General features: G+C 35.4%; 3 protein-coding genes across 6 annotated transcripts; all 3 read right to left on the bottom strand.

The window, feature by feature from the left end:
* Positions 1-1,595: 1,595 nt before the first annotated feature.
* LOC128226628 (GH3 domain-containing protein-like) lies at positions 1,596-8,472 on the bottom strand. Its single transcript, XM_052936588.1, has 7 exons — positions 8,353-8,472; positions 6,900-7,153; positions 5,539-6,445; positions 5,202-5,329; positions 4,726-4,871; positions 3,959-4,032; positions 1,596-2,701 (listed from the first exon to the last, which is right to left on the bottom strand). Exons 2-7 carry the CDS (start codon positions 7,124-7,126, stop codon positions 2,471-2,473), a joined length of 1,713 nt encoding a protein of 570 aa, XP_052792548.1. The 5' UTR covers positions 7,127-7,153; positions 8,353-8,472; the 3' UTR covers positions 1,596-2,470.
* Positions 8,473-11,863: 3,391 nt separating this feature from the next.
* LOC128228233 (fucose-1-phosphate guanylyltransferase-like) lies at positions 11,864-16,003 on the bottom strand. Its single transcript, XM_052939409.1, has 3 exons — positions 15,874-16,003; positions 14,586-14,759; positions 11,864-14,019 (listed from the first exon to the last, which is right to left on the bottom strand). The coding sequence occupies exons 1-3, from the start codon at positions 15,929-15,931 to the stop codon at positions 12,392-12,394; spliced, it is 1,860 nt and encodes a 619-aa protein (XP_052795369.1). The 5' UTR covers positions 15,932-16,003; the 3' UTR covers positions 11,864-12,391.
* Positions 16,004-17,075: 1,072 nt separating this feature from the next.
* LOC128229168 (beta-1,4-mannosyltransferase egh-like) lies at positions 17,076-23,092 on the bottom strand. Of its 4 annotated transcripts, none has more exons than XM_052940892.1 (2): positions 22,934-23,092; positions 17,076-21,916 (listed from the first exon to the last, which is right to left on the bottom strand). In XM_052940892.1, the coding sequence occupies exon 2, from the start codon at positions 21,858-21,860 to the stop codon at positions 20,445-20,447; it is 1,416 nt and encodes a 471-aa protein (XP_052796852.1). In that variant the 5' UTR covers positions 21,861-21,916; positions 22,934-23,092; the 3' UTR covers positions 17,076-20,444. The 4 variants fall into 4 exon arrangements, with proteins under 4 accessions (XP_052796852.1, XP_052796851.1, XP_052796853.1 ...); XM_052940891.1 differs by lacking the exon at positions 22,934-23,092 and adding an exon at positions 22,762-22,924; XM_052940893.1 differs by lacking the exon at positions 22,934-23,092 and adding an exon at positions 22,258-22,313.
* Between the last annotated feature and the right edge of the window lie 428 nt (positions 23,093-23,520).

Below are 23,520 nucleotides of genomic sequence, written 5' to 3' on the forward strand. Positions count from 1 at the left end.
TGTTGGATGTCTGTTTCATAAGTCATGTAAGCGCCTTGTGGGGCCCGGATTGTGGAATGTCTGTTTTTTATTGAGTCATGTAAGTGCCTTGTGAGGCCAGATTACGGAATGTCTGTTTCTTAAGTCAAGTAAGCATCTTGTGAGCCCAGATTCTGGAATGTCCGTTTCTTTAGTCATGTAAGCGCCTTGTGAGGCCAGATTGTGGAATGTCTGTTTCTTAAGTAAGCGCCTTGTGGAGCCCAGATTGTGGAATGTCTGTTTCTTAAGTCATGTAAGTGCCTTGTGGAGCCCAGATTGTTGAATGTCTGTTTCTTAAGTCATGTATGTGACTTTATGGAGCCCATGTAGCTTAAAGGTCACTCTTAATGGTCAGATGTTGGATGTCTGATTCATAAAATGATTATACAATATTGTTTATAACACTTACAAATTCCTAGTGATTTCAAATCAAGAATAAGGCCTACAGATGGAACGTCCGACATTAAAAATACAAGTACGCTCCAAAATTGATATGATGCTGAACCATCCTGATTTAAATATTCTAAACTTATAAACCAATAGAGAAATTAAAATCTCATGATAAACCTTGAGAAACATGAAACACACTGATATGAATTCGATATATTCTAAAGTAACCTCTTCCAGTCAGCAGATGGTTGACCTATAAGATTCAACAAAGCAAAACAATCCAACAGTTCAATATTTATTTCACAAAAAGTTTGATAGAAGAAAAAGTATGAAATAAAGCAATATTTAACAAGACTACAAAAGTCATATAAATTAATAAAGTACAAAAAAATATTAACATTTCTGGGTTATTAATCATACATATACTCTTAATTATTTAAATAAAAATCATGAAAGGCCTTTTTAAGTTGCAAAATTGTAACATTTTCAATCTTTATAACATTTTAATTCTCACTCTTCAACTTAAATACATTGAAGTCATGATATGTACATGATGTGCTTAAATTTTTCTCAACGAAGACATTGTATGTTTGATTTCAAATGACTTGCACTATAAAGTATGCAAACCAATAAATTTTAAGGATATATATTGTTTTTTTATGAGACATTTACATTATTAAATAATATTTTACACCTCAACTTCCGTTCCTTAAATGAACTGCCTTTCAGCAAATGCGTTCATCATTTTCGGATATGTTCGGATCGCAATTCATCGCATAACAATATACATGAAAACTATTGATCTTGTTATTGTTTGTATTGTGTGAGCTGGTCCCGCAAAATATAAATCTACATTTTAGAAAGTGTTCATTTATTATATTTTAATTGTATTGTTGCCACAAGTGTTTCAATTTTACATATAAAAGAGTTTTCAAGTGGTCTTTTCCCACATTATTGTGATGTCATTTGAAAAAATGTTTCCGGTTACAGTCGTGTTATTCTATTTACAGAATGGGTAAGAAAGGATTACTGAAAGGTTTTCTTAATTTTTTAACAATTCTTGAATGGAATAACTATTGATGTATATATAAGGAATGAATTTCGGGGTTGATGTCAATATAGGGGATATGAACACAATTGGGCTGGTCAAAGTACGCGTGGAGTCCTTCGGACTCCACACACTTAGACCAGCCCAATTGCGTTCATACCCCGATAATGACATCAACCCCGCAATTCATTCCTTAAATAACTCTTGATCAACAGTAAAACATTCTATAGTGATTGTATCCTTGAATGAATCACGCTATAAGAAATTGTTGATTGTGTTTCTTATGTAAGTTTTGAGTATTTGTTTAAAAATGTACATTGTACAATGTTCGATTTACAAATAACCATGAAATCTTACAACAAACACGGTTACACCTCAGAGAGTGATATATAATACAGGATTATCTAGACAGCAAGGGAGGCATTGTATTTTCATTCACCAGTCTTGAAGTACATCAAGTTACGTTTTGTTCATAAATAGTATGTTGGTAAAAAAATAATACTATGTTTACCCTACACATGATGATCAGCTTTAAGAAGAAAATCATGATGTTTGAAAGGTACTCCTTTGATATTGTTTTAACAGATTGGCAATAATAAAAAACCCTAGATTGTGCACACTAAGAAATTATACAAGTCACTAAGTATTGCTGGCAATACACTAGTCCCCTAAGGGTTTTGTTGCCTTAGCGGCACTTTTTTAAAACTAGAAACTCCTTTTTGACATTAAACCCTATACTATTACCTTGTTTCATAAATTTAACTTGATTACTATTTTATTGAGAGATCGCAGTATCCATTTTTTCAAAACAGACAGAAAGACATTCCCACCATTTTCTATAAATTCCTGAAATACCTTCAATCTAAACAAAACTACAATATAAGTGCTCCATACTTTTGAAACTGTTTCACATTTCATTGAATAATCCATATTATGACATAATGTATCGAGCATCCTCACATTATCCACTTACACAGAAGACTTCTGAATACAATATACAAACAGTATCATTGATTACAACAGACAAGCCTCAACTCGATCAAGCACAAACTTGACGGCCTCGGGCTTCTTCAACACCCTTGGGACCTTGTACTGGTTTGGGGAGCCCGTTGTCTTCTCAATCATGAAAGCCCGCAGTTCGGAGAAAGTGCCTGGCTTTACCACATAAACCTGCATGGGCCCGATGCTGCCCTTGCGTCTGAAGGAGGCGTACACGTAGGACATGGCCTTCAGCTCCTCGTCAATCTGTGAGAAATGTTTTATTAACAGTAATTCTCTACACAAAATTGCAACTATCAATGATATGAAAAGTAATATTCGTCTAAGTTCGATAAAGTTAGTTCAAGGCTCTACTTAATGTGATGTAAAGCATTACCAACACAAAAAGATGACATGAAACAAAGCCTTAAACATACTAAATCATTCTTATGTGATACTGAATTTTGTAATATTGCATTAACAATAAAACTACAGCTTTCATGATTTTTTTCCTAAGCATATATATAATAGGGATGCAAACGAATGGCAAAATTGATATTCGAATATTCGGTAATTCTTTGATCGAATATTCGATTAAGAAAATGAATGTATTATTAATTTGTTGTAGCCGGTACACGCGACGGCCCAGCCTGTTTCCAATATAACACCATTTCCAGAAAACTCCAACAAAAGGCAATAGATTTTGAACAAAAAAAAACAAGTATAATTTCAATTCCAATGCATTCATATTTGTAAGCAATACCCTGGTTGAATGGCGTTATGCACAAACGGAAGGTCGTTCTGTACGAGCAGCTTCGTTCTGGGATTACATGGGATTCTGAGTTACATTTCTGAGCACGAACGTTATATCGAAACATGGAAAACAGTGTACAGCAAATAACTATCACATGTCATTCTTATCATAACGCTGATTTGAGCAATACTGTACATCTTAATTGGTTGCCATGACACCACTTTGGTGGCCGATTCTGATTATCTGTTATTGGAATGGTCATTAAAACTTATCTAAAATAATTTAAACTTGTTTAATAGCCAGTATTCTTAAAATTACAGGAACTACTTATAGTCCCAACGATAGGTCCCTAATTAACATAGGACGCGTCTGATGTAGGATTAAATATTGGTCCCAGGACGCATGTATAGTGTCATCACGCTTACGCCTCTGACATTAGGGGCCGATCGTTGTAAAAACAAGACAAGCGAATATATAAAACAACACACTTGTAGGCAAAATGATTTTATTAATCAAACAAAAATTTTATTAATCAAACTGTAAAACATCGAATATTCAAATACTGATTTTGACATTTGAATATCAAACGTTCGATCGAATATTCGAATGTTCGAATATTCGTTTGCATGCCTAATATATAAGCAAGAGTTTTTAACCATGGTTCAAACCATTATATAACTTATGACGGAACAGTTTAAACAACTCCAAAAAGCTTCTAAGGACCTTTCATGTTAAACATTATCGTTTTACAAGTGAAAATGTGAACTCACAGCTACTTTATTGACTGGTGAACCTTCCTCCAACTCCAGGAACACATGGTAGCATGGGCTGGATGACTTTTTACCTGTAATAAGGAAGTCAAGAATGGGACTTGAAACAATGTGAATGTATTCCTAGAACAGTAACTACAGTACATGTATGTGAGAGCATTCCTGAATATGCAATATGGGGACAACTACCCGTTAAACAAGAGCGCCACGGAGCAAATCTAATGGTCAACAATTTTTTCAGCCGTTTACTATACAATTATTAGGGCATCAAAGTCATAAAACATGCTGTACATTTGCATATGGTGTGTAACAAAATATGTCCTGAGTTTCATTTGAATACTGAATAGCATGAATGGTTTCAAGTAATGGCCATTTTGATTATATTAATTTATTATTCTGAATGTGTCTTTTGAAGTCACATATTTCAGAACCACGGTCATTGAGTGAAAAACAGAGATTCCTAGGCAAGTTTTGTGCATGTATCACTATAAAATAAGCATCATTTGGATGCACATGTTTAAGAATAATGTATCCTCAGGAAAAACAATGAGAGTAGGGTTTTAGATGCACAGTTAAATGAGTTACTTCATGAATACTCGATCTAAATTTAAAGGCTAACTAGTTTTAAACAACTGACTTCAGGAACTTACACTATCAGACATCAGTTGACATGGACAATGTATGTACATGGACCAGTAAGAAATATTCTTCCTGTTTGAGTAGCCAATAAATTATATCTTGAAAATGATTCAACGTCACAAACTAACCTGGTGTGACCTGGTCCACCATGACATTTTCTGTACAGCAGTAGTCGACCATCTGTACCCCAGACTTTTGCAGGGCCCCAGTCAGGGCCTTGTAGAAGGCATACTCACTTGTTTTCTCAGCATGGACATTCAGGAATTGCCCTTGTCTGAAGAACAAGTTTAAATGTGTATACCAATTATTTATTTTTTGTGACAAGCATAACACAGAAATGCCGATTAGAACATGAACATCACATGATGCCCATATTAGTAGCCTAGTATCAGGCCTTTTTTTGTTTTAAAATACATGTATTAACATATCCGCATCTCAAAATGCTTAAAATTTACTATGACCAAGATCATTCTTTAGTAGAAATAAGATAAATAAACTTTAACTGCCAATTTAACTGATAAATCTCAAAATGTCCAACATCATCTCGAATTGTTTTCTGATCACATTTACAGATTTTGTTGCTAGAACTGTTCCAGATCTGTACCTATACTGGAACTCTATGACAGGGCATGTGTTGTGATGACCGACAACCTTGATCACGTCCCCAAACCTGTACCGGTACAGCCCACTCGCGTTTGTAATCACAAGCTCATAGACTTTGTCTACCTTAACCTGTTAATAGAGTTTATCAATGAAGGTTAACAAAAAAAAACATATTATAAAATGCCAATGACTGAAACAACATGACTCAGTTTCAACAGTGTTTACGAGAAAGGCATTTACATTTCATTCACCTATCTTTTGATATTCTGTTGTTACTAAGATTGTAACACAGATAAGTTCATTTTAGTCTGAAACCAACAAATAGGCTAGCCTTTTACCTGATCGAGAAACAATGTAGGAGGGTTCTCTTCTTCACATCTCTCTACGGGAATGAACTCGAAGAACATTGAGCGAGGAGCTAGTAAGTATCGACTGGGACGCTCTCTCGGCCAGATGTTAACACCTAACAATCCCTCTGAGGCTGCATACAGAGGGGAATATACAGGCACATCTTTGCAGTACAACTCTCGAAGCCTCTGACCATACAGTTCAAATGTGCCTGAATCTGCAGTCATCACAAAGTTCAGTTTTGGCCACACTCTACTTGCAATGCCAACCGTTCCTGCCAGTTTGGCATTACGCAGCTCATCAGCTCTTTTTGGGTCTGCAGATAAAACCTGATTGAGCTCTTTACGGACTGAATCCTCAATCTTCAGTTGATCAGATACTGAGCCAGTTTCAATGTCCTTCACCAGGGAATCCCATCTTTCATCAAGAGATCTGAATGCTGAATACACAAGAGAAGCAAAGTTGGCTTCAATTATACCCAGATTTTTGTCCTTCAAACCAAACAACAAATGGATATACAAAGCCTCGGGCTCAGTCAAAATGTCGTACCCAGCTTTAGGTGTTGAGTACATGCTCAATATTCTCTTGGAATTAGCCGGCGAGGAAGAATTTGGACCTATTGGAATGCCACACTCTGCCATTCTGAGTCTAGGTGTGTAAAAGAATTTCATATCTTTCTGAGAACTGCTTTGATTAGGGAAAGCGCTCCTCATACTGTCATAAATAACACTAATTCCTTGGGTAAAAAATGTACCCTGCTGTTTTTTCAGCATAGGAATGGTTGCATGTTTCCCTGACGTCCCAGAGGTGACAGCAAATATTACAGGCTGGTCCTTGGTGAGAACATTTGTCTCCCCTTGCATCATTCTCTCTATGTATGGCTCATAATGCTGGTACCTAAAAAAATATTTATTATCATTTAAGAACATGAATAAGAAATTGAATAATGAAAATAATCTCCAAATATTAAAATTGCATTCCTTGTAAGTATTAAAACTTAGCAGTATGTTATTTAATTCATCTCCATTTCAATATATATAACTTAGGGCAAGTATAAATTAATTGCTAGATTTTCATCCCAGCACCTTAAATTGTATTGACACGAATAAAAATGTTGAACAAGTGTCTGTATTAGAAATACTATAACAAAACTTTATAAAAAGTCTGGCATTTGGGTACAGGAAAAAAGCTGAAAATGCTTGTCTTATGTTTTAAGTTGCTTCTAACAAAAAAGTATGAACTAAAACAAAACAAACAACATATGAAAGCTTGGAAAGAAACAGCTATACTGGATTAAGGAACCGTATTAAATATCTTATGAAATTGATAAATAATAATATCTTCTAAAAACCTTGTGAGTGGATGCACTTTAACAAAGTCATCTCTGTCTTTGATCTCACTGAAGAGGAACCTCTTGCCATACTCTGTATCTGCATTCTCCTTGATTCTCTCTATCAGTGTCTCTTGCTGGGCTTTCTTCACATCCTTTGTGGCTTCTTCCAGCTTACGTCGCTGGTACCATCCGAGCCAGCTCACACCCGATACTGTGATGTACCGGTCCACTGCACTGAACACCATCCTTTGATGGATATTATGCAATCACTTCTGAAAAAAAATGATGCAATATAAATCAAGTTAACAAAGTCTGCTGTGTATTGCTTTGCAATGATTAAAATATCTTTTGTTTTCAGGAAATGCCCTCTGTACTAGTCAAAATGGAAATTTACTGTTCAGTGTTTTTCAATGACTAAATTGGGGCCCAATTGTCAGCCCCATTCCCATTTGATAAAAAATACTTTTTTCCAAACAGTGAAAATAAAATTTAACTTTTTTTAGTTATTTTTCTCAAAATAAGTTGGATCCCAAACCGTTTTTGCATTGAAGTGTAGGTATATTCTCATTATTTGACATGTTCTGTCTATTTCTTAAGCTTTCTTGTTTATATATAGGCAAGATTAGAATTCCAAATTTAACAGTTTAAGTCCAAATGAAGCATCGAAACTGGCTGAAAAAATACTTGTGCAGAATCTTGAATTGATCAAAATAAAAGCTCTTATTTTTGTCATTTATCTTAATATATGTCACCACGAGGTGCAAGAATAGAAAGTTAGAATATTTGCCAATTTGACTGATGCACAGTAATGTACCAGTCAATTGTAACCACAGCCCTCGATCACAGGTCCGAGGGTATACCGAGTATACCGGGTATAGCCGGGGAAATGGGCCGTGTCTTTACCTTTCAGGAGGCCCCGCAGTGCCAGGTGAATACGGTGGTTTTGTCTTCGCGCAAAATATAGCGGGGAATGGGCCTTACTTAGCGTCCCTGGGGTGCGGGGGAATTTGGCGGGGATTTTACCATCAGTTCGTCCCAGCAGGATGGGGATTTTACCCAGGGTTGGCTGGACCAAAAGTCAAAGACCCCGCTATTCCCCCGACGTGGGTGGGCGGTGGTTACAATTGACTGGTGTATAACCAGTTTGATATGACTGGGGAGATGGGGGAATGGGGCGTGGCCTTATAAATGTAACATCAACCTGAGAATTACATGAATATTAACAGAAAGCATATTTCATTGTATGTCGTTACTCATATTTACTGCATGTTATACCGCATAATCTAGGTGTATTTTGACAAAAATATCCGAATGTCAATTATCCGGATTTATACCAAATTTTATTTACCACTTTTAAATAAAAACAACAAAGCTCAAGTGAAAAAAGACAAAACAGAAATACATTATTATGTTTGCTTTTAACAAATAATCAAATGCCTTATCATGTCAACAACATAAGAAGATGTCTAACCTCCTGAAACTTTTGTTGTTTTACGTAATGCAGCTTGCTTACCAGCAGACAACAGCTTTCAGTTGTGAGAAGAAGCAGACAACATTTGCATTCCGATGGGAGAAAAAATGTCAAACTCAGTCATGTTGCAAATTCCCTTCTCTGACAATACAAACATTTGGACAGAATATGGTTTTGTAAGCATTTCCATTTAGTAATACTATATTATAATTTGTTTATATACTGAAAAGAGAATTCAACGTTAAGAACTAACCTTTTTTTAAAAAGCCATTAAAAGGTTTGTAAAAATACGATATATATCTATACTATAGACTATAGGGAGAGACAGATATATATACCAAGCATTAATATCGGCATATAGCATGTCATTTAACAAAAAGACATTCCGTCTAACAAGTTACACGTGTATTTCAGGAAAGAAAAGACACAAAAACTGAAATAAGACACTCGGAAGCAAATAGTTCTACAATAATATTAAGCTCTGCCACTGATTGAATCATATACTCAGGTTTACAGGAAACCAACATTTTATTTCGCTTTATATTTGCTTGGACCGTCGGCTATTTACTAAACGGATGACCATGAATTATGACATCCCGTCATAGCCGACTTGTCACCAAAGTTTTTAGACAGCCTTATGACATATCAAGACAGCCTTTTGACATGTCACGTCATAATTAATGACACGTCACCACATCCTCCTTACACGTCATCTCAGCTTTATGAAATGTCACCACCAGTCACCATGAGCCAAGTGACACGTGACACGCCACCACAGCCTTATGACATATATATTACCACAGCCGTATGACATATCAAGACAGCCTTATGACATGTCACCACAAGCATCATGACACGTCACCACAGCCTTATGCCATGTCACCACGTCATAATGACACGTCACCACATCCTCCTTACACGTCATCTCAGCTTTATTAAATGTCACCACCAGTCACCATGAGCCTCGTGACACGTCACCACAGCCTTATGACATATCACCACAGCCGTATGACATATCAAGACAGACTTTTGACATGTCGCAACGGCATAATTACACGACACCAGAGCCTTCGAACACGTCATTTCAGCCTTATGACATGTCACCACCAGCATCATGACACGTCACCACAGCCTTATGCCTAATGACTTGTCATCACAGCCTAATGAGCATGTCATCACAGCCTACTAAATTGTCGACACAGCCTAATGACTTGTCATCACAGCCTCATGACTTATCATCACAGCCTAATGAACATGTCATCACAGCCTAATGAACATGTCACTACAGCATAATGAACTTGCCATCACAGCCTCATGACTTGTCATCACAGCATAATGAACATTTCATCACAGCTTCCTGAACATGTCATCACAGCCTAATGGCTTGTCATCACAGCCTAATGAACATGTTATCACAGCATAATGAACATGTCATCACAGCATAATGAACATGTCATCACAGCCTCATGAACATGTCATCACAGCCTCATGAACATGTCATCACAGCCTCATGAACATGTCATCACAGCCTCATGAACATGTCATCACAGCCTCATGAACATGTCATCACAGCCTAATAGCTTGTCATCACAGCCTAATGAACATGTCATCACAGCCTTATTAACATGTCATCACAGCATTATGAACATGTCATCACAGCCTCATCATCATGTCATCACAGCCTCATGAACATGTCATCACAGCCTCATGATCATGTCACCACAGCCTCATGAACATGTCATCACAGCCTAATAGCTTGTCATCACAGCCTAATGAAAATGTCATCACAGCCTAATGAGCATGTCATCACAGCATTATGAACATGTCATCACAGCCTCATCATCATGTCATCACAGCCTCATGAACATGTCATCACAGCCTCATGATCATGTCACCACAGCCTAATGAACTTGTCATCACAGCCTAATTAACATGTCGTCACAGCCTAATGAAAATGTCATCACAGCCTAATGAACTTGTCATCACAGCCTCATGAACATGTCATCACAGCCTCATTAACATGTCATCACAGCCTAATAGCTTGTCATCACAGCCTAATGAACATGTCATCACAGCCTTATTAACATGTCATCACAGCCTAATAGCTTGTCATCACAGCCTAATGAACATGTCATCACAGCCTCATGAACATGTCATCACAGCCTCATGATCATGTCACCACAGCCTCATGAACATGTCATCACAGCCTCATGAACATGTCATCACAGCCTAATGAAAATGTCATCACAGCCTAATGAACTTGTCATCACAGCCTAATTAACATGTCATCACAGCCTAATGAGCATGTCATCACAGCCTTATAGCTTGTCATCACAGCCTAATGAACATGTCATCACAGCCTAATGGCTTGTCATCACAGCCTAATGAACATGTCAGCACAGCCTAATGAACATGTCATCACAGCCTAATGAACATGTCATCACAGCATTATGAACATGTCATCACAGCCTTACATCACATCCTCATGAACATGTCACCACAACCTCAAGAACATGTCACCACAGCCTCATGAACATGTCATCACAGCCTCATGAACATATCACCACAGCCTCACATCACATCCTCATGAACATGTCACCACAGCCTCAAGAACATGTCACCACAGCCTCATGAACATGTCACCACAGCCTCATTAACATATCACCACAGCCTCACGAACATGTCATCACAGCCTCATGAACATGTCATCACAGCCTCATGAACATGTCATCACAGGCTCACATCACAACCTCATGAACATGTCATCACAGCCTTATATTTACACCTCAACTTCCATTCCTTAAATTAACTGCCTTTCGGCAATTGCATTTATCAATCGATGAACGCAACATCTTCAGATATGTTCGGATCGCAATTCATAGCATAACAATATACATGAACACTATTGATCTTATTATTGTTATTATTGTGTCAGCAGGTCCCGTAAATATAAATCAACATTTTAGAAAGTGTTAATTTATTATATCTTAAATGCATTGTTGCCATAAGTGTTTAAATTTAACGTTTAAAAGTGATTTCAAGCGGCTGATCTTTTCCCGCGTTATTGTGACGTCATTTAAAAAAATGTTTCCGGTAACAGTCGGGTCGTTCGATTTACAGAATGGGTAAGAAAGGATTACTGCAAGTTTTTTTTAACTGAAATGAAATATTTTTATGACAATTTTTTAATTAAATAATGAACTATTGGTGTAAATATAAGTAATGAATAGCGGGGTTGATGTCATTATTGGGGATATGAACTCAATTGGGCTGGTCAAAGTATGCATGGAGTCCTTCGGACTCCACACACTTAGACCAGCCCAATTGCGTTCATACCCCGATAATGACATCAACCCCGCAATTCATTCCTTAAATGAACATTCATGCAAGTGGCAGAAGTTGGTCATAATTATAATGCTGTTCCTGATGCTGACCTGACTGAATGCCGCTAGACAACGGATCTAAATGTTTATAAAACAAATACACTATTATCATAAATTTTAGATATGTATTTATTTTCCAATATCACCACATTGTAAATATCCATACAGATTCCTAGATATTAATTTAATACCCAGACAAACCAATTAAATCACTCTCTACCCAAAATCCCAAAATATTAATGACAACCAAATTTAAAAGAACATAGACATTCTGTAACAATGTCTTATATCAATATAAACCAATCAAATATGGAATGTCAATGTCTAGTGAAAATGATACAGTTGCAAAATAAGCATGAAATAAGTATTCAGTTTGAGTAAAAATTCCTGAAGCTTTAACATAACTGAGAAACTATCACAGTGTGACACAGACAGATATGGTTTATTAGACTGTGATGCAAATACCTTCCTACAAGTACTTATATGATCATTAATATACTCTGAAACCGATAACAATCCTACCCCCAGGTATACTATAAAAAGTATACCAATTTTCCTATCACAATAATTGTTTGCATATGGGTCATATATAAATTACATTTCTTCAAAGAAGTGACATGCAACACCTGATAGTACTTTAATATTTCTTGCTATCATTATTGTTTGATTAAATTGTACAGGTTATTACGCTGCTTCAACATAGCATTCAAATCTTTAGATTTCAAGATAGCAGCCATGGACACAACTTTCATAGTTTCTAAGGACACGAGTTTCTTGTCATCAGTTTTCAGGGCCCTGATACATGTCAATGCAAGCTGAAGTGACTGGCTCGGTGACTGAGTTACGGGGAACAAACAAGCAAACCACAGATTTGTCTTGCTCTTTGCATCTGAAGGTTTGGGTTGTACTTTTTCTCCAGTAAGATTAACAACCTTCATATAATCTTGAACAGTTTTCCCAAGAAAATGAAGTCTAGATATGTCATTTGCAGGCTCCATCTTCTTCAGTTTGTCTTTAATGTGGAAGAACACTGTTGCAAACTGAGTTTCATTGTCAACCTGTAGTGGTATAGTGTGGATAAATATGTTTGGTGGAAATTCTAGGCAATCTTGGTTGCCCGCATTAACTGCATTTACATCTTCACAATCGTTTTCAGTTTTTATGGTGTAGGTAAGATTGCTAAGTATACAGTTTTGACCAACTCTTACTGGAATGCCAAAATGGCAAAACTCAACAACTGCAGTCTCTGGAATGTACGAGCTTAGGGGAAGAGAACTGTGCATCACACACCCCAGTGATGTGTCTGACAAACGCATCTTCTTCCTTGTTGGGCTGCCTAAATCACCTCCACTGAGTGGAAGAACCTTCATGTTTTCTGTCCACAAGTTAAAAACATCTTTCCCAAGGCCCATTTCAGACTGGAACTCTGCATCGAAGCAGAAGTAGTTGATGTACTCCTGTGTTGTACCAATGTGGACAAATTTTGATAAGTTCATCACCAACAATGTGAGAGGAGTACCCCTTAGAAGGTCAAACACTTTCTCCCTTGTAGTCTTCAAATCTTGCGTAAGTGTGCTGATGTTTCCAGTGTTGTCTATGTAGTCTCTTGTTGCTCCTTCGCCAAGCGCTTGCAGAAAATCACCATAAGCATCAATTTCACATTTTACTGGACCAATGGCTTCCAAAAATTGAAGTAGTTTCTTTGTAACATCATGAGCAAAGAAAAAAGAGCTATCAGTGTATGCTGCCTTGCCATCAACAACCAAGTTCCCTGCAAGCTTGCTTTTCTCTTTATCCAAAACAGCTCCTTTTGCATACATTGTTTCTATGGATGGTTTTTGAAGAACTTGGTAGCATGAGCAATTCTGTAGTGGAATACTAGGGTCAACTTTCTCAATATCTTTGATGACATACACTCCATGTCCAGTGCCTACGTCTAGAGAAGAAGGGTGAGCAAGTGCTGTGAAGCCTTCAGGGGCAAACTGTATGTCCTCATGATTATCACCCAGACTGTACACAAGAAAATCATCAGCGCATGTAACAAACACTCCTGGTCCCATTTTAGGAATCAGAGGGCAGAACATTGCTAGTTTCATATCCAGCATATCACACATGGATTTCTCGCCCTTTGGTACTGGAGCAAAGACCTTGCCTAGAACGCTAGCACTTGGCATTCTCTGGCTTTGGCCCCCAGCATGGATGAGAAGGACCCTCTTGTTGTACAGATCTTCACCATACTTCTCCAACAGGAACTGTAGACTCACAAGAGTTGATCCACCATTTCCTGAAATAAATAATTCACAATACATATTATATTACATAATACTAATCAAACCATAAAATGTATGTTAATATTATGTTACTTGACTATGATGCTATGGTAATTATACAAAAATAAATTATTATTGAAAACTGCCTGATTATTTCCACCGTAATTAACTTCGGAGTTACACAAATTACTTTAATAGGATCAGTATTCCAAAGTATCACGAACTCGCAGGCCCAAATCAAGCCCAGCAGAAGTTTTCTCATTTGTTAATAAATTCAGGCTTGTGTTATTTTACAAAATGAACCTAATGACAGAGTTGTAATACTCAGGCTTATGCAAGAAAATCTTCATTTGATATCAGAAACAGATGTACATAAAATGAAAGAATATTATAAACCTTTTCATGAAGCTACAAATAAACATATCAGATTTATTTCCAGTTCAAATTAGAAGGAACATAAGCAAAATATCATGACCAACAATCTGTAAAACCTACATGTTATTAAATGTATTATTTCATGTACAATATAAGTCAACCTTAAACGCCTTTTTTCTGCTATATGCACAATCTGCAAGCTTACCTATTTTCGGTCCTGGTGGATCAGCTACTACATGGATGGGCACGTCCAATGGCAGCTCTCCTCGCCCGGTCTTGTATTCCAGTTGTCTGTCATAGACCTCCTTTTGTGCTTCATCCATGGCAGTCAACACAATCAAGTCCCAGAACTCACAACCAAACTCATCCCTTTTTTTTCCTGCATTTAAACAAAATTACTGTTGGAAACAATGCAAGCACAAATTGGAAGAGTTATATTACATATATGTGACTAAATGAAATCCAACCTTGTGCCAACACCAAAGAGGTTGTGGGTTTGATCCCAAGGAAGGGTACTTTCACTTGGCCTGTCAAATGGGTTTTAACCACTAAGATTGATCTTAAGAAATCCCCAAAATAGAATTTGATTATATTGACTAACAAAAAATGGCAAATAACCCCTTTTTGAACTTTGACCAAAGTTATTACAGTATAATTACTAAACATACATGTATGCCTTTACAAATAATTATGTAAGGGGCATTAAGGCAGTGGTTGATTCTTTACAGAACTGCCTGGATTTTTACATAAAATGCAAAACTACCAATCAGTTAAACTTAATAATCTTGGCAGCAATGGCTTGATTTAAAAAATAGAAACCATGACAACCAGAACATCAGCCCACAGTTAACCAAGTGAACTAACCAGTTAAAAATTCGTATCCACTGTCAATACCTCTCCTTAAAATACATTAGTACCGGTAGGCCTAGTTATTCCCACTCACACTACTGGCCAGTACACTTCTAAGTTTCTGTGTCTCTCTTGCTTGGACAGTGAGATTTCAATGGTTGTTACAATTAGAATGGCTGAACAAATATGTAATTGTACAAAGTCCATTAAGTACATGCAAAACGTAATGCACCAGTCAATTGTAACAACAGCCCCCCAGGTCCCGGGAATAGCGGGGACTTAAACTTTCCATCCAGCCAGGTAAAATCCCCGCCCTACAAGGACAGACTGCTGGTAGACTCCCTGCAAAATACCCCCGCAGTCTGCGGATAACCTAGATAGGCCGATTCCCCGCTATTTTTGGCGCAAAAACAAATCCATCTTTTCACTCGGTACCTGGAAGGTAAAAACACGGAACATTTCCCCTGCTAGTCCCCTGATGTGGAGAGTGGGGCGTTACAATTGACTTGTGCATAAAATGCGTGTACATGTGTATCATGGTGTCAATGTTTTGTTAATTTTTTTCATACAAATAAATTAATAAACATTCTAATATGATCATTTGATTTGGTGGTTTTAAATACATAATCTGATGGTTAAATCACCTCTAATTGTTCCATATGACTCATAGATTTGTGAGTTCTTGTTTGTCGGGGATGACATGTCCAAAATACTTCTTAATTGTCTAATCAACGGATGGTCATGAGACTGTTGACACCTGTCAAAACACCTCGACGTAGAGTCACTTCCCTTGAATTGTATTATACAACCTCTAAGAAAATTTCGATACAGCCTCTAAGAAAATATAGAGAAAATAAAATGTGAGAATAATTTTGGTAACGCTAGTTTCATAATTTAACAAGTACTCTTTTTGAGACAATTTTAACGCACATAACACTGTACCGTTGTTAAAAAAACTGTAATGGACCTAGATATGACTCAACAATTTAAAACAAAACAATCACTTTATAGAAACATACTACTGTAGTAATTAAGTCAAGCAGTGCTACTTACACGGACAAATATATTTCTTTTGCAAACAAAGAGCACCACATAAGCCTTTTTTGATGTCAATGCTCAACTATTCTCAACGGATCAAAGGGGCACAACCTTTCAACATCGAAGTTAGAGTGATGACTTGCTTCACATATGTGTAATACTTAATTCACATATCTACAATATTGTTCATATCATCACACGGACATCCACTGGTTGATAGGTCTGTGATCATCATGAACACATTCTGAGGCGTTTAAAATGCATTTTTGTATAACTGATTGCGATTTGTTTTTGCAACCCAAGGGTTGAACATATCAATGACCTTGCTTCAAAATATTGAAGCTGCATTTTTTCTGTTTCGGAATTTTTACATCATAAAGGCAAGTCGTATCTTACTGCAAAATGCTGAGTAAATAGTCTAATGAGAAAATGGTGTTGTACTGTGTGATCAAAATGCAAAGCAATGATTGGACATCTCACAGAGAAGCAAAAATGCTGAACCTTCAGAAATTGTAACTAAAAAAATGTATTGTTTGGGGATTTAAGGTTTTTGTAAAAAAGAATCTGTGATAAAATTACTTAGATTTAATACTAAAAGCGTTGCTACTGAAAACATGGGATTTTGTAGCTTCGACATTTGGAAGAAATAATGGATCCTCAGGAAAAAGAATAAGAATTGGGATGGGCTGCAAAATGAAACAGCGTGTATAACTGTTTACAAATTGATACTATTTATGCATTAATATTCAGCTTTGAAGTGCATTGAACATGTCACTCCATCTATATAAAAAAACGCTAATTTGTTCACATGTAATTTTATTTTTTTAATACAACATCTATCAAATTACTTATATGGAGAACATAATAATATATGTGCACTGGTCTTGACAGAACACAGGGATCTACAGAATATCATCTTGAAACATAAAAAACAATATGTTTTACATACCAACAAGCACATCCAAGTTTGTATGTAACTAATAAACCATAAAGCCATTTTTTTAATGCTGACAATGTGATCTGATGCTTTCAGTATAACACAGTCATATATCTATCTATAAAGATGCAACCTTTTCAATAAGGGAATCACTAACACTTATTATGAAAACAAATCAGGCAGAACTCAAAACACCAATAATGTTCATAATACACAAAATATATCAAAATGGATAATACTTTCAAACATATAAAGTGCTTTTATTAAAAGGACTTCATTTCATTTGGCTCTGTTTATTTTAGTCATACAATACTTAGATTCTAAAAATTAGATTCCGAACTAAAATCATTTAATATTCGTAACAAATGATAACACTACAATAAGACTTTGAATATATCATTTTTATAGTTCACTTGTTAAAAATCTTAAATATTTATACATAACATAAAGAGATTTAACATAAAACAGATTTACTATCAATACAAAACCTATGGCAAGAAGAAGTTCGTTAGATCTATTGGGTGTTTTTGCGTATAACTGTAATAATGGCAATCTTTGCGTATAACTGTTATAATGGCACAACAACTATTATAATACATTGCTAGACAAAAACAACTATTTTCTAGTTACCATTGTATACAGTATAAAACTTACAAATAAGATTTTAATATTAATTATAAGTAGTTCTGTATTTGTTAGAGCAAACAAAAGTTAATAAATTATGGGTTCCTAAAACTAATAATATCAATACTGCTTATATTACCAGTAAAAAAAAAATAAGACATACAATCATGTACACAAATTCTGACTGACTAGCATTCAAGACAATTTTCTTTTGATTGTTAAAAAGTACCGGTACATGTAAAGCTAAATGAATATGGTTATAAGTTTATTTGACAAAATCTGCAAAAACAATGCTTTTGGCCATATATATGATGTTATAGGGTAATTCCACTTAAGAGCAAACCGAACAAACTACAACCATGAACATCGAGTATCAAAGTTCTGTGCAGGATAAAAATAGACCAACAGTTTTCTGACCACCTTTGCAGCCCTAATTCAATAACTTAAGTAAAATCAATACTCTAAAGCATGGCTGACACTTGGTGATTAAATATCTCTTAAAAGCTGGCTGGAGATAACACCAATAACAGTGTACAAACATACACCCTTATCTTTACAAGCTTAAATGTCTATGAACTCATAGTTGTAGAGTAACAACTAGCAAAAGCATTCTAACATAATCTTACCATGTGTTACTTAATCTTGATCACCATACATACATAGAGAATTCTAACTTGTTGATACTTTTGTTAACTGTTTGTATGAATAAAATAATAATGAGTTGAGTCATTAGACATACACATAATCAGATGTATACATGTTATTTGTAAAATGTAAATGTACATGTATATAGGAAGTTCTGAATTTTATCTTCCTACAACTAATGCTATCTAATCTGTATATTTAGCTCAGTCATACAACTGCAGGAAGGAAAAATGCAGAAGTTAAGTACCGGTACTAGAAACAAGAAAAAACATATGACCCGCATTGAAATCTTTAGATCCTTGAGTTTACAAATATATTTAAAGTAGATTCAGAAAACAATTTTCAGGAATGGTTTTAAAAACCAAAATTGTCTGTAATAGTTCTGGCCATCTCTGGACAGTGTGCATGGCAAAGAAATAATAGAATTTTGTTCACTAATATTATATATTCACAAATAACATTACCAAAACATCCAATTAAATCTTAAAAAGCAACAATGACCTGTTTTAAACTTTACACAACCACCATATGATAATAAGCAGGACTAAAATACAATATAACCATTACAACTGTGGACAATTATACAAAAGTCATGTAAAACACTAAAAATCAACTTAAAATTAAAGTAAAAATGCCATGTCTAAATGCCATGTCTTAATTTACTACTTATATTCTTCCTATTTAGTATTTCAAATATACTTACAGATATTCACATTTAAATTGTTTATGGATAATGTTTACTGTCTTGTTTTTTTTAAATCATTAATCTTCTTCTCCATTGACATTATGTGTTTTGCTAAAAAGATGAATCTTCATTAAATGTATCATTCTCAGAAACAATGCAAAAGTTCAATGCTGAGTTGATTTCTTATCTGAAAGAACTGAAACATCTAAAAAGTGTAACCAGTAACACTACACATTAAAGAAAACAATGCAACTTTATATTAAAAATGAAATTAAAACTGTTTAAAATAAATGAAAATTAAAACTATTTTGGCTGTTGATTAGAACCATCTTCAAGGCATGTGTCGCGATGAAAAAGGCATTATTCTAAAAACGATCGGTAAAACAAGTATACATAACGATTTAAGAAATCATGAAATCAATAAATTAAAAGGGTTCAAATGCTATTCTACTTTTGTTCATCAAGTTCATAATAAAACTGATTTTTGATATACACCTTGATTATGTACTTGAAATACTGAAAATGCAACATTGCTTAAAAGTAAAAATATAAATAAAAAACAGTAATAAATCCTTAATACCATAATGATGATGACAACAATGATGATGATGATGATGATGAAGATGATGATGATGATGATGATGACGATGATGATGAAATACTAAGTTCATTACTCTTTAAGAGAAAGTCAGATAACTTTAGCTGAGCGAGAGTAAAGACGTAAGTTAATACTGAACATTGATCTGCAAAGCCAACATAAAAAGAACAACCTTTTTAAAACAGCAAAATTTAGATAATCATTCATGCACTTAATGACTTTAAAAGTAGATTCTGAAAAACATTATATAAAGTAAAGATACTGAGTGATTAACAAAAATCTCTAACATTACTCATTAAGTATTCTTTTAACAAATTGATCATTAACAAATATTGCAATAAATTTATCATGAACTTTTTTTCGGAAATTGTCTAAGAAGCTTAAATAAATCATTATTCTGTTATCAAGTAAGATAAGATTACTTAAGAAATGTAAAAAGGTTAACTGTGCAGCTTTAGCACGTTCCAGGCTTTTACCAAGTTAAATTTTTTATTTAATTCAAAATAACTGAACATTATTATAACTTACATGTACAAAAACCTGTGTCATATATGTAACAAAAGCATTCTTCGCAAGATAAATGATAAACCATACAAGTACAGTATAAATGACATGATATTTATTTTATTTGCACTGTAATATAGCATAGGTACGACATTCCAAGATTTGAGTAAAACAGTGGATGAGATCACACATGCTGCACTGTTCCAGCGGTGGATTCCAGGTCTGTCATCTGCTTTGGCAGCGTTGTCTGCTTGTTCACAATGTGGAATGAAGTCATTTTGGCTGTACAAAGGGCCCATACAACCCCAGTGGTTTCAAGAACCATGGATACTGGCACTATTACAATTGGTAAAAAGCACAAAAACACATATTTTGGCCAACCCATTCTTCTTGGAGAAAATGATTTAATTGCACCGAATATAAACAGGAATAACATAGTAGCTCCCATAAACCCGCACAGAATGTTTACACTGCGCCACATTGGTAGCGGGAAAAGGGGCACTAATACGATATTCGGTACAGTGAATGGCATCGAAACCCATGAGAGCAGCATTAATGTAATGCCATACTTGTATCTGTACGAGATCTGTGAACTAAAGAACACATTGTAGATTCCCTGGACCCATCGTTTACGCTGATAAATGTAGTCTTTTGCTGAGAACGTACTCTTTTCCCACATTTCCCCTTCAACAAATCCAAACTGATGGCCTTCCTTCCAAGCTGTCAGAGCAAAGAAACAATCCTCAGCAATGCTGCCCTCAACTCCAAAATCATAGGTGATCTGCTTTTCTGCAGCAGCATTAGAAACAATAAAGCTTCCTTTCCAACTGAATACTGGTTTGTGGAGATATTTCAAGCAGAATCGGATCATTCCATAGTCCATTCCTACCCTGACTAGATCAGCTAGGGTTGTAATCCAACTTACTATTTCCTCGTTTGCGTATGTGATCACCCCCTGCCCAAACTTGTATGTTCCATCATTGATGAAGTTCACTATGCCAATTACTGATGATTCAGTGAGTAGAGTTTCTTCATCTAAATGAACGATCCAGTCGTTGTCAGTCAACATATCAACACCTGGCTCTAAACAGTAGTTTAGGGCTCTCGCCTTGTAAAGAGTGTGGTTTTTGGTCTGGTACTTGGTGGGAACAACGACTTCACGAAGTCGTGGTGACTTAGGTAAGTTCACAGTATTGTCCGTAACAACTTCTAGAATGTAATTATCAAGTCCTATTCTGGAGCATACTTCAATATTCCGCTCAACATTTTTCTTTACTAGTTCAGGGAATGTCCCTCGTGTCACTACACGGATGCATATGAATGGTCCAAACAATGTTGATGTCTTAAGCTTTGGTTTTGCTGGATGGGTGTTAAACATAACAAGTCCACAAAAGTTGAACATGGCTTGAGGGATGGGAACAAATGTTAGAAACCTAAGAATGTATAGCAGTATGGTCACCTTTTCCCCATACTCCAGGAAAGGGTCAAATCCCTCAAGGCGATCAGGACCAAACCCTCCTGTTAGCACACAGAAAATGAGGATAATAATGAGAAGAAGTCCAACTGTAAGAACATGTAGAATGTGAGAGAGTCCCTCCATGGTGGTTTTCGTGGTCTTGCAAGTTCAAAAGTTCGCTAAATCTGGGGACAACAGATCTGGAAAAAAATAAATACATTAAACCCTCTTTTTTCATCCCATTGACACAATGCATTACATTATAACATTTTATATAAAAGTTTAATACAACAGAATAATTCATAACTGTTAAAAGAATAAATTAATCTCAAACAAAAAGGTTAGAAGTTTAAACAAAAAAATCATATTATACTTGTATACAACCTTTAACACCCTGTTTCTTTTAAGTAACATTTAAAATTTCAAAAATCCAGAAAGATAAATATGTTTAGGTTTTTTTATAACATTAATTTCCACTGAAAGCAGAACTATTCGGGTACTACCGTTTATCCTGATAGTAAGGTTATGCTCACAAACTTACAGTATATATATGATTATCTGCAGTTTAAAATTTGATCAGATCTTAATATCTGAATTTCAACCCTTAATAAGTTAATTGCATAAAATAATCAGGTTCTAAGAAGAGCAAGAGAAATAATCATCAGCAATTCTCCACTCAAGTGCTTACCACTTGTTTGAATAGGAAACTTTGAAGCAGCACGGACAAATATGTACACATTACACTTAAGGTTCCCCTTATGTTTGAACACCATAAGGAGGAAAGTTTCATTATTAATTTTGTAATAAAATGATTATTCAGACAGTTTAATGACAATGCTTTACACAGTATTCATTGTTGGGTGTGTAAAATAGTTGACAAAAAATAAGAAAAGCTAAAATATTTTATTTTTTTGATATATCCAATGCATAAAGTTCAATGCATATAGATGATACATGCTGAATTAAGAAAATAACAAACGATCAATTGCGAATCACAAACAATCTGTCAGAATTGTTTACGACCACAAATAAATGCCCCACCCACCTTCCGTTCAACATCAGAATCTTTTATCAATAATTCCTTTTCGATCCATAACGTCTGGATGTCAAAAACAGTGATTTTACATAAACAATGTTGTGGATTTAATGAAAAGGTATGTTTAATGAAAAATAAGAGTACAATGCAAAACATTACACATTTAAACACATTCACATACCTAGTGAGGATGACTCACAGCGTCTTCGTTCGGATAAGTTCAGTAATTTCCGTGTCACTAAACGCTTGCAAGGGAGAAAAATCCCTGTTCATCAAGTAGAAAATAAGTGCAAGAATTATTTTTCTTGATACTTAACAACAAGTTCCTGATGAATGGAATATATTTGATCAATGTTTTTATATACATAAATATCAACCTCCAGGGACAGTTTTTCTTTCCACTTGACTACTTTTAGCGATTAAAAGCAAGATGTTCGCGACATGTGCCCCTAATTCACACCCGATTGCATCACTGAGAGCCAGGAAATGCGATAACAGCTGCAAAAGCACATTACACAAGGGCCCGAGTGACATCCTTTATCAATAAATCGATCTCAAGCTGATTTGTTTTATCGTAAAGTCCCGGTCCCATAGACTAGATAAGTTTTATGATCAAATAGATTCTATTATACAGTAAGTGTCTTATAATGACAAATAATCACTACAATTGTCGCTTTATCGTTAAAAGGCCATTTGTGATAAAATATTGACCGTTTTAATACAAACGAGTGTGGCCGAATGTTTGCATACTTGTTATTTTAATCATGT

The sequence above is a fragment of the Mya arenaria genome, chromosome 3 (genome assembly GCF_026914265.1).
Source record: "Mya arenaria isolate MELC-2E11 chromosome 3, ASM2691426v1".
NCBI classification, from domain to species: domain Eukaryota; kingdom Metazoa; phylum Mollusca; class Bivalvia; order Myida; family Myidae; genus Mya; species Mya arenaria.

Coding starts and splice junctions, on each gene's coding strand:
- LOC128226628 (XM_052936588.1), bottom strand. CDS start 7,126: ATGGTGTTCAGTGCAGTGGACCGGTACATCACAGTATCGGGTGTGAGC. Junction 6,446..6,899: donor AAAGTGCATCCACTCACAAG/GTTTTTAGAAGA, acceptor ATATTTTTTTAG/GTACCAGCATTATGAGCCAT. Junction 4,872..5,201: donor GTCATAGAGTTCCAGTATAG/GTACAGATCTGG, acceptor CTTGTTCTTCAG/ACAAGGGCAATTCCTGAATG.
- LOC128228233 (XM_052939409.1), bottom strand. CDS start 15,931: ATGTCATCCCCGACAAACAAGAACTCACAAATCTATGAGTCATATGGA. Junction 14,760..15,873: donor GTCATATGGAACAATTAGAG/GTGATTTAACCA, acceptor GTTTAAATGCAG/GAAAAAAAAGGGATGAGTTT. Junction 14,020..14,585: donor TCCACCAGGACCGAAAATAG/GTAAGCTTGCAG, acceptor TATTTATTTCAG/GAAATGGTGGATCAACTCTT.
- LOC128229168 (XM_052940892.1), bottom strand. CDS start 21,860: ATGGAGGGACTCTCTCACATTCTACATGTTCTTACAGTTGGACTTCTT.